The sequence below is a fragment of the Thalassophryne amazonica genome, chromosome 17 (assembly GCF_902500255.1).
Source record: "Thalassophryne amazonica chromosome 17, fThaAma1.1, whole genome shotgun sequence".
Taxonomy (NCBI): Eukaryota; Metazoa; Chordata; class Actinopteri; order Batrachoidiformes; family Batrachoididae; genus Thalassophryne; species Thalassophryne amazonica.
Genome location: NC_047119.1, coordinates 67,509,327 through 67,521,450, shown reverse-complemented (window position 1 = coordinate 67,521,450; position 12,124 = coordinate 67,509,327). Strand labels below are relative to the sequence as shown.

Here is a 12,124-nt window from a genome sequence, read left to right as displayed (position 1 = left end):
GATGCTGTAGCTCCTCTGAAAAAGAGAGCTTTAAATCAGAAGTGCCTGACTCCGTGGTATAACTCACAAACTCGTAGCTTAAAGCAAATAACCCGTAAGTTGGAGAGGAAATGGCGTCTCACTAATTTAGAAGATCTTCACTTAGCCTGGAAAAAGAGTCTGTTGTTCTATAAAAAAGCCCTCCGTAAAGCTAGGACATCTTTCTACTCATCACTAATTGAAGAAAATAAGAACAACCCCAGGTTTCTTTTCAGCACTGTAGCCAGGCTGACAAAGAGTCAGAGCTCTATTGAGCTGAGTATTCCATTAACTTTAACTAGTAATGACTTCATGACTTTCTTTGCTAACAAAATTTTAACTATTAGAGAAAAAATTACTCATAACCATCCCAAAGACGTATCGTTATCTTTGGCTGCTTTCAGTGATGCCGGTATTTGGTTAGACTCTTTCTCTCCGATTGTTCTGTCTGAGTTATTTTCATTAGTTACTTCATCCAAACCATCAACATGTTTATTAGACCCCATTCCTACCAGGCTGCTCAAGGAAGCCCTACCATTATTTAATGCTTCGATCTTAAATATGATCAATTTATCTTTGTTAGTTGGCTATGTACCACAGGCTTTTAAGGTGGCAGTAATTAAACCATTACTTAAAAAGCCATCACTTGACCCAGCTATCTTAGCTAATTATAGGCCAATCTCCAACCTTCCTTTTCTCTCAAAAATTCTTGAAAGGGTAGTTGTAAAACAGCTAACTGATCATCTGCAGAGGAATGGTCTATTTGAAGAGTTTCAGTCAGGGTTTAGAATTCATCATAGTACAGAAACAGCATTAGTGAAGGTTACAAATGATCTTCTTATGGCCTCGGACAGTGGACTCATCTCTGTGCTTATTCTGTTAGACCTCAGTGCTGCTTTTGATACTGTTGACCATAAAATTTTATTACAGAGATTAGAGCATGCCATAGGTATTAAAGGCACTGCGCTGCGGTGGTTTGAATCATATTTATCTAATAGATTACAATTTGTTCATGTAAATGGGGAATCTTCTTCACAGACTAAGGTTAATTATGGAGTTCCACAAGGTTCTGTGCTAGAACCAATTTTATTCACTTTATACATGCTTCCCTTAGGCAGTATTATTAGACGGCATTGCTTAAATTTTCATTGTTATGCAGATGATACCCAGCTTTATCTATCCATGAAGCCAGAGGACACACACCAATTAGCTAAACTGCAGGATTGTCTTACAGACATAAAGACATGGATGACCTCTAATTTCCTGCTTTTAAACTCAGATAAAACTGAAGTTATTGTACTTGGCCCCACAAATCTTAGAAACATGGTGTCTAACCAGATCCTTACTCTGGATGGCATTACCCTGACCTCTAGTAATACTGTGAGAAATCTTGGAGTCATTTTTGATCAGGATATGTCATTCAAAGCGCATATTAAACAAATATGTAGGACTGCTTTTTTGCATTTACGCAATATCTCTAAAATCAGAAAGGTCTTGTGTCAGAGTGATGCTGAAAAACTAATTCATGCATTTATTGCGTCTAGGCTGGACTATTGTAATTCATTATTATCAGGTTGTCCTAAAAGTTCCCTAAAAAGCCTTCAGTTAATTCAAAATGCTGCAGGGGACTGACGGGGACTAGAAGGAGAGAGCATATCTCACCCATATTGGCCTCTCTTCATTGGCTTCCTGTTAATTCTAGAATAGAATTTAAAATTCTTCTTTTTACTTATAAGGTTTTGAATAATCAGGTCCCATCTTATCTTAGGGACCTCGTAGTACCATATCACCCCAATAGAGCGCTTCGCTCTCAGACTGCAGGCTTACTTGTAGTTCCTAGGGTTTGTAAGAGTAGAATGGGAGGCAGAGCCTTCAGCTTTCAGGCTCCTCTCCTGTGGAACCAGCTCCCAATTCAGATCAGGGAGACAGACACCCTCTCTACTTTTAAGATTAGGCTTAAAACTTTCCTTTTTGCTAAAGCTTATAGTTAGGGCTGGATCAGGTGACCCTGAACCATCCCTTAGTTATGCTGCTATAGACGTAGACTGCTGGGGGGTTCCCATGATGCACTGTTTCTTTCTCTTTTTGCTCTGTATGCACCACTCTGCATTTAATCATTAGTGATCGATCTCTGCTCCCCTCCACAGCATGTCTTTTTCCTGGTTCTCTCCCTCAGCCCCAACCAGTCCCAGCAGAAGACTGCCCCTCCCTGAGCCTGGTTCTGCTGGAGGTTTCTTCCTGTTAAAAGGGAGTTTTTCCTTCCCACTGTAGCCAAGTGCTTGCTCACAGGGGGTCGTTTTGACCGTTGGGGTTTTACATAATTATTGTATGGCCTTGCCTTACAATATAAAGCGCCTTGGGGCAACTGTTTGTTGTGATTTGGCGCTATATAAAAAAATTGATTGATTGATTGATTCCGAGTATCATCAGATTAAATTTTTTAATCTCCTGACAGTCCTGGAATTATAGTTCAGAACGTAGAATTACCTAATTTGATTGCTGTCTAAAGTCCCATCATGACACATGTTGAGTTCATATAAATAGTTGGACCCAAAACTGGACCCACTTAACAAAAATTAGTACATCAGAAACAGAGGAATAAGATAAAAGACACTGACATTTTGGTTCTCAAGATGAGCGCGGCGAAGGACAGATAATGCTGTCGTTCATCCTGGTGTAAGGGCTGGTGTGCCAGCAGCAGGCTGTAATCCAATACGTTGAGCCTCTGGAGGAAGTGAGTGTCGATGTCTACCTGCCGCAGGAGCCAGGAACGCTGCTGGTCTGCCAACACAGCATTCCCACAAAGACTTCGGTAAATCCATGTCAGACTGCACAATCACAGGAGCTGTTGCTCAGTCAAACAGCAAATGTTCTGTTATTGCACCGCTTCATATCAGCCAAAACATTGATGCGTCTGTGCACAGTCGAACATGCGGGAATATTGCTTTTGGTTCTGTGTGACCAAAATAACTTCAAAAATTTTTATCCAATATCAACCAAACTTGGTTGAAAGACTGAATGTCAGGAAACAAAGTGTTTTGATTTTGACTAAAATCAGTTAAAAGCCAAGGTCACAGGCCAAGGTCAATTTATGGGCTCTAAGCTTTTAAATGGAGGATAATTAAAATGGCTTTTTGAAGAATTAGTTAAATATACCCCTATGGTTACAATAACATAATATGAACTCATCTATCAGTTCTATACTCAACAAAAATATAAACGCAACACTTTTGGTTTTGCTCCCATTTTGTATGAGATGAACTCAAAGATCTAAAACTTTTTCCACATACACAATATCACCATTTCCCTCAAATATTGTTCACAAACCAGTCGAAATCTGTGATAGTGAGCACTTCTCCTTTGCTGAGATAATCCATCCCACCTCACAGGTGTGCCATATCAAGATGCTGATTAGACACCATGATTAGTGCACAGATGTGCCTTAGACTGCCCACAATAAAAGGCCACTCTGAAAGGTGCAGTTTTGTTTTACTGGGGGGGGGATACCAGTCAGTATCTGGTGTGACCACCATTTGCCTCATGCAGTGCAACACATCTCCTTCTCATCATCCATGAAGAGAACACCTCTCCAACGTGCCAAACGCCAGCGAATGTAAGCATTTGCCCACTCAAGTCGGTTGCGACGATGAACTGGAGTCAGGTCGAGACCCCGATGAGGACGACAAGCATGCGGATGAGCTTCCCTGAGACGGTTTCTGACAGTTTGTGCAGAAATTCTTTGGTTATGCAAACCGATTGTTTCAGCAGCTGTCCGAGTGGCTGGTCTCAGATGATCTTGGAGGTGAACATGCTGGATGTGGAGGTCCTGGGCTGGTGTGGTTACACGTGGTCTGCGGTTGTGAGGCTGGTTGGATGTACTGCCAAATTCTCTGAAACGCCTTTGGAGATGGCTTATGGTAGAGAAATGAACATTCAATACACGAGCAACAGTTCTGGTTGACATTCCTGCTGTCAGCATGCCAATTGCACGCTCCCTCAAATCTTGCGACATCTGTGGCATTGTGCTGTGTGATAAAACTGCACCTTTCAGAGTGGCCTTTTATTGTGGACAGTCTAAGGCACACCTGTGCACTAATCATGGTGTCTAATCAGCATCTTGATATGGCACACCTGTGAGTTGGGATGGATTATCTCAGCAAAGGAGAAGTGCTCACTATCACAGATTTAGACTGGTTTGTGAACAGTATTTGAGGGAAATGGTGATATTGTGTATGTGGAAAAAGTTTTAGATCTTTGAGTTCATCTCATACAAAATGGGAGCAAAACCAAAAGTGTTGCGTTTATATTTTTGTTGAGTGGTCACATGACCACTGACATGCAGTGAGCATGAAAGGTCAAAGTCAAGGTCCCACCGGTTCACCTCAAACATGTGGATTACACAAAGTGGAAGGATTAAATGGTTCAGTTTTGCATAGAATAAATCAAATTTTAAAGCCACACAGAACAATATTTTTTTGATGTGACTGAATCACAAAGAATTAATTTGTAACACTGTGTCAAATGCGTAAAGCTCATGTTTCACACTCCCTGTGTCCCCATAATGGCTTTTTTTGTGCATTAATTTATATTATTTCCATTAATACAAGCAGAAAATCATGGCGGCAGATTTTATTCACAGTGGCAGTTATTAAAACAATGCACTGACTGAACTGAAGAGGGCGCAATAACGCCATTTCACACTGATTCCTTACCCAGAGTGATGAACTGGCCTTCAAAGTTTAAGTCTTTGAAAACTACAATAACCTGGCTTCCCTCTGGTGCAGGTTCTGTCCATCGACTCACCTCACAGCCCTTAATGTCGTACCTGACAACACAAAACACACCACAGCCGTGGAACCACATCTGGACTCGGACCTGCTGACAGCCCTGATCAGGGTCACCTGAAGTCAGATTAACACTCAGAATTCAGTTCAACACAATGCACAGTATAAACAGAAAACATAAAAATTAATGATTCAGGCTTTCAGCCGGTTATTCGCCCTTTACCAGCGTCCTACTGCTAATTTTTGGCCCAGATTCCCTCGCAGTTTCCAAAAATGAGGAAATCGAGCCAAGTTTATTACAATAGCAGTTCAAATTTGTATGTCATACTACTGTATGTCAGTGACACCCAATTAGTGCAGACTACACCTGAATACGGACACGGCCCATGACACACGGGCTTGTGGGCCCAAGATCAATCAAATTTTATTTATAAAGCCCTTTTACAACACACAAGGTGCACAAAGTGCTTTCCATTAAAATCAAACAAGGAAACGACAGTGTGCATAAACAGTTAACATTCAAAAAATAAAATGCAAAAAATAAATAAAAATAAATAAATACACCATCACTGCTTAATAAGTATCAAAAGCCAGTCTGAACAAACGAGTTTTGAGTCGAGCTTTAAAAAGATCAAAGTCTGTCATGGTTCTCATGTCAGGGGGAAGTTTGTTCCAGAGTCTAGGCTCAGCAACAGAAAAAGCTTGATCACCCCAGTGCTTATACCTGGTTCTTGGGACTTCCAGTAAAAGCTGGTCTGTAGACCTTAAGGCCCTGGTTGTGTTACGAATACACAACAGTTCAGAAAGGTAAGAAGCGGCAAGGCCGTTAAGAGCTTTAAAAACAAAGAGCAAAATTTTAAAATCAATTCTAAAAGAAACGGAAAGAACTGGAGTGATGTGTTGGCGACGGGAAGTGTTTGTTAAAAAACATGCAGCTGCATTTTGAACCAACTGAAGCCGTTTGAGAGACAACTGGGAAATCCCAACATAAAGTGCACTGCAATAATCGATCCTCGAGCTGATAAAAGCGTGAATGGTTTTCTCCAGGTCTGCACGGTTTAAAAAGGTTTAATCTTTGCCAAGAGATGCAACTGATAAAAACTGGTCCTGACCACATCAATCTGCTTATCAAATCTGAAGCCACTGTCAAAGGTGACCCTGAGGTTTTTTACAGTGGCTTTCCGTTTAGCAGGCAGGTGGTTAAAATCAGTGGCGCAATCGCCAAATAAAATACATTCTGTCTTCTCATTTAAAGGGAGAAAATTTTGACCCAGCCATAACTTTATATCTGCAACACAGTTGATGAGGGTTTGAAGAGCACTTGCTGTGTTCGGGATCACAGGCAAATAAATCTGTAGATCATTTGCATAACAGTGAAAAGCTAGATTGTGAATGGCTGCAATAGATCCCAGCGGCAACATGTACAATGAAAATAATAAAGGGCTTAAGAATCAAGCCTTGAGGCACACCGCAAAACAAAGGCGCAACAGAGGAAGATAAATCACCGATCATTACAGAAAAAGGTCGGTTGGCTAGGTACGATTTAAACCATTTCAGTGCTGTACCACGAATACCAACACACTGGTCAAGTCATGATAAAAGAATAGAATGGTCGACCGTATCGAATGCCGCTGTCAAATCCAACATTACTAAAATAACAGGGCACTTGGTATCAACGGACAGAGCAATGTCATTGTGTACTTTTAAAAGTGCAGACTCAGTGCTGTGTCTTGATCTGAAGCCAGATTGAAACTTCTCAAAAACAGAGTTACTTTCTAAAAACAATTGCAGCTGTGTAAAAACAATTTTCTCAAGGACCTTTGAGATAAAAGGCAGATTAGAAACAGGTCTAAAACTGGACAGAACATTTTTATCCAGATTTGGCTTTTTAAGAAGTGGTCTCACCATTGCATGTTTAAAAGAGTTCGGGACACACCCTGAGCTAAGACAAGTGTTCATTAAAACCAAGAGGGATGACCCAACGGTGGTGAGCACCTCTTTCAACAATCTAGTTGGAAAAACATCCAAAGGGCAGTTTGTAGGTCTCATTTTGTTAACAATATCAGTGAGGGACGTAAGGGAGATCAGTTCAAAGTGGTCAAACACGGCGGAATGCAAAGCCATCTCAGGCTGGCTTTGGCTAATGGTGCAGCTGCTCAGCGCTCTTACACAGTTCACTTTATCAACAAAAAAGTGCAGAAAGTCCTCGCAAGTGGAAACGGTGGCATCAGCCAGAGGAGAGATGTGTGGCTTCACAACTGAGTTAATTATGTTAAACAAAACACGAGGGCAGTGTCCACTTGTAAAAAGATTTAGCCAGATTTAGCCTCTTTCACAGCCCTCTGGTACTGGGCGAGATCTCAGTATCTCCAGTGATACGTGCAATTTGTCTTTTTTCCAATGACGCTCAACCCGTCTGCGGCACTGACTTAGGGCTCGGGTTGTGTCATTTAGCCAAGGATCAGCCTTAGTCCTGATGGATCTGCGCTGAAGAGGAGCGATGATGTCCAGAATCCCAGTGCACACAGCATAGAAGGATGACAGAAGACTCTCTGGACATTCAGGATAAGTATCTCCATTAGAAGCAGAAAAGTTAGAATCCACAAAAGCAGCAGTAAACTCTCCAGCTGTAGAAGAGGTAATAATGCGTCGACAGGAACCCGGGACAGGAGGCCTGCTTGCAGGTGGAGGTGCAAGAACATTAAAAATAATAGGGAAATGATCTGAGATGGGGATTTCAGAAATTTCAACCAGTGACACAGAGAGCCCTTGAGAAGTAATTAAATCCAAACGATGTCCATCTCTATGTGAAGGTTTATCCACAGACTGAGTTAAGTCAAATGACTCCAAAAGACATAAAATCAACAGCCAGCTTGCCAGATGGACAGCAAACCTGGATATTAAAATCTCCACAAATAAGGAGTTGATCATATTTAGGGGCCACCTCAGCCAAGAACTCAGAAAACTCCTGAATGAAGTCTTTATTAAATTTAGGTGGATGGTAGACAACAGCAGATAGGATAGGGCAGTCAAGCTCCATTGTGAATAATTGTACTTCAAAACAGGAATAGTTATTCACATGCACAGATTTACATGTAAATTTGTCCCTAAAGACTGCAGCAACTCCGCCTCCTCTTCCAGTAGCTCTCGGTGCGCTGAGGAAAGAGCAGCGAGGGGGGAGGAGTTCAGTGAACATGCTGACGTCACCGGGTTTAATCCACGTTTCCGTCAACAAAAGGAAATCCAACTCACGTGTAGTGAAGAAGTCGTTTAAGATAAAAGTTTTGTTAGCAACAGACCTTGCGTTGATGAGAGCAAAATGCAGCGGCGTGTAGTTTGTTTTCTTGGAACTACGAACAGGGCGGAGATTTTCCAACACGGCGCTCCGTCTGCAGATGCTGACTCGCTGCGGGCGGCTGGGACAGTAGCCAGCATATGGGACAGCTGATCGAAGCCCGCTAACCTCTGAGGAACACCGCACGGTGAAATCAGTGAACTCCGGGGGAATCCGAAAAGGGTCGCAATGATTCTGCGCCAGGTAGGCTCAATCGAACACGCCGACCACTTCGTTTCCCCCGCTTTCTGTGGCGGCTTCTACGGAACAGAGGGCCGTGTAGACGCCGCAGGTCATGGGGCACAGAGGCCAGATGTGGAGGAGCCTGTGATTGTCCTCTAAAGTCATAGATCGACTTTATCACAGAATCGTTAATATTCAGTAGTGTCTGGCGGTCATACATCAGCAGTGATGAGATATTCTTCACAAACAGCGATATAAGCAAAACACATAGAGGTGGACGACAAGGCATATCCAGTGGCGCCATCTTGATCAGTAAGATGGAGCCAAATACTCCATACAGACTACTGCATTAACCTGGTAGTTACTACCACACAAAGCTAAAAGTTAAACATCTCAAAACTGTCTTCTGCTGATGAGCGAAACATGCATTTCATTGGATGCATGTTGCAGATGAAAATCAGAATGGTAACCATAATGTGACCACCCCCTACCACACCGTGTCACCCCAAATTCCATTATTTTTTTTTCAATTTCAATTTATTTTAATTTATATAGCACCAAATCACAACAAGGTTGCTTCAAGGCGCTTCACACAAGTAAAATCTAACCTTACCAACCCCTAGAGCAACAGTGGTTAGGATAAACTACCTCTGAGGAAGAAACCTCAAGCAGACCAGACTCAAAGGGGTGCTGCTCTGCTTGGGCCATGCTACAGACACAAATTACAAAACAATCATACAGGAAATGTTGCCAGTGCACAGGATGGTTTCTGGAAAGGATACTACACCCATCTCTGGATGGAGCTGCACCTCAGACAGAGAGAAAAGAAAAAAGCAGAACCAAGCATCAGAAAGACAAATACAGTGTAGCAACAAGAAAAACAGAAGAAATACTAAGGTGATTGCTGGCCACTAATTCTAAGCTTCACTAAAAGACCCAAAATTTAGATAAAGTTGAGGCTGCCGTCCACTCCGTTTCGTAATAAAATGAATTAAAGGGGTAAAAAACATTAACATACTGTACCAGTATGGTAGCCATATGAAAGGGAAAATAATCAATCAATCAATCAATCAATTTTTTTATATAGCGCCAAATCACAACAAACAGTTGCCCCAAGGCGCTTTATATTGTAAGGCAAGGCCATACAATAATTATGTAAAACCCCAACGGTCAAAACGACCCCCTGTGAGCAAGCACTTGGCTACAGTGGGTCTCAGCATCATAGACAGGATGGGACAAATCTTCGCTACATTTCGCAGGTGGAAGAAAGCAGTCCTCGTAATATCTCTAATGTGGAGGTCAAAGTTCCTCACTTTGTCAGTGTGATGTATGACATTCTGCCATCATGATTTTTTTTTTATGTCACAAGCTACTATACTAAATACGTTTTCATGACATCATCACGTTTTTGCCTTGTGATCAGGTTGTACCTCGCTGGTGTCAAGATCCACAGTCTGCAGCTGAATGTATCACAAACTAGACAGACAAAAAAAATCCTCCACAACAGGCCCTTTAACCACATTAATTCAAATCCAAAACCTCAGTTTCAAAACTGAGGTCCAGATATTATATTTAACATGTAATGCTAAAAGAAAAAAAAAAAAAAAAAAAAAAAAAACATGTCCTTGAGCCACCAAAGGGTCTGAAAGCACAAGGCTTTTTCATAAAACAAGGTCCATCCGTTTTGAATAATTCTGCTGATGAACAAACTTCAATGGCAGAGACCCTTAATGGCCAGCAGATGGCGCAAGTGGTCAGTATGTTAGAATTTGGATGAGAGTAGGACACAACTTCCTGGAAAAACTACCAAAGACATAACAGAAAATAAAAAGATTCATGTGCAGTTTAAGTCCGACCCCCCCCCCCACCCCACTGCTGTAATAGTGTGTATCTGCGCACTATTACAGCAGTGGACGATCCTCCTTCTGAAGAAGAAGGACGGGCTTTGGTTTGGACCCGGGTGTCACCGTGCAGTGGACAATCAGTCACCACCACACCAGCTGCCCTTCTCCAAAGAGAAGGTCCAAATTTGCCAGTGCCCAATTTATAGACGTTCAGTCAATCTGCAGTGACATTTATGTCTCTGGGTCCTCAGGTTTTGAGGTCGAGAGACGCCTGGACGGCTGATGGGGTGATGATGTCTCTGGACAGAGGTGTTTGTTGAGGCTGATATCTTGACTGAAGGTCCAAGTCTTTGGGGTGGGTCCTGGTTGTGAGATTCGGATGCTGACCAGCGACGGAAGGTCACGACTGGATGTCTTTGGTCGGAGATCTCTTCAGTGAATTCTTGGGTACTGCTGGAGTGACGCGGTTATTTATGGATGCTCACGTGAGCAGTATCGCTCGCACTGTGAATGAACGTCAGCTTTCACATTCTGGATACGTGGCCTATTTCTGTGCCTGAGTGTTGAGGACCACATCAGCTGGAGAAGGCCAAGGACACGCCCACATTTCACCTGCATGCTGCAGATAAGTGCTTACTTTCAAGAGGTGGATGGACTGGTGTTCTGCCTGAGTGGTTGCCATCCAGGGCCCAAGGCAGTTTTGTAGTGTGATGGATGCAGCACCAAGACCCGACCCGACCCAGTATAAATGAGTCACAGGACTTTTGTAAAAGCAGTTTCATGAACTTTTTGAGCTCTTCAGTCATTTGCATTGACCTGTTTTTCATGTGGCCAAGCAGTTAAGTGTGCTCGTTTGCACACTGTAAAACCCAATGAGTTAGTTTAACTCAAACCATTTGAGGAAACCAATTGCCTTCAACCATTTGAGTTTGCAAACTTAAATGAAATAATCTTCAAAAATTTAATTGTTAAAGTTTTAGTACCTTAACAATTTACAGTTAAACTTACATAAATCTAGTTCAGGTTTTCAATTAAAAAGTGCTAAATAAATTTCTGCCTAAAAAAATTTGCATTGTATTTTTTGGATAAAATGTTTGGATGCATTCTTTGGTTTACTTACTACTTTAGTAATCTGTTTACTAATATATATATATATATATATATATATATATATATATATATATATATGTGTGTGTGTGTGTGTGTGTGTGTAAAAGGAGAACAACAGAATGAAAAACGCTCAATGGCAGCCCATAAACAGAACTTGCAGTTTTTCATAATGGTATAAACTCAGTTAAAATGAGTGACTGGAATTCACTGGAAATACATCACCAACACTTAAATGCCCCAACATTTTAAATGCACTTAAAGGAACTGAGTTGTGATGATGACAATTAATTTTTGAGTTAGTATAATTAATGGAAATGAGTGACTATAACTTTTTTCTAAGTTTGAGTTACATTAACTTAATTATTGTATTAAAATGGAGTGTTTGGTTTAACAGTGCAGTATGGAAGGTTCTTGGTTCAAACCCACTCCTGCCAGTTCTCCATGTCATATGGAGTTGTATCAGGAAGAGTGAAAACAAGTGACAAAGTGAAGGGACTTACTTTTTTTAACGTGTCTTTAATGTGAACAAACCAAGATAAACTCCGAACATGCATGAAGACAATAAAGTATTGTGATTTAAATCCTACCGGGCACTGATTCGATCATCTGGATAAAACACACTCTGCATGATGATGAAGTATTTCTGCAAAGGACACATGGCAACAAGATATTTCATGCTTCTTCATAAAACACCTGAACTGTTGTGTGTTTATCTGAAAAGTGAAAAATGACTGATGAATGACTGATGTGAATGAAAGTGAAAAGACTGTACCTTCAGTCGGTGGGGGATTCTGATCCTGTGAACACCTTTAGAACAAAACAAAAAAAAAGAGACAGTAATAATGAGAAGA

At 41.4% G+C, this 12,124-nt stretch overlaps 1 protein-coding gene across 1 annotated transcript in view; it reads right to left on the bottom strand.

The window, feature by feature from the left end:
- pip5kl1 (phosphatidylinositol-4-phosphate 5-kinase-like 1) overlaps positions 1–12,124 on the bottom strand; it is a 130,167-nt gene that overhangs the window by 22,197 nt on the left and 95,846 nt on the right. The window contains exons 6-9 of the mRNA XM_034192719.1: positions 12,046–12,080; positions 11,861–11,916; positions 4,731–4,843; positions 2,637–2,799 (exon numbers count right to left, since the gene is read on the bottom strand). Coding sequence (XP_034048610.1) covers positions 2,637–2,799; positions 4,731–4,843; positions 11,861–11,916; positions 12,046–12,080 — 367 coding nt within the window. The remainder of the gene's footprint in view (positions 1–2,636; positions 2,800–4,730; positions 4,844–11,860; positions 11,917–12,045; positions 12,081–12,124) is intronic.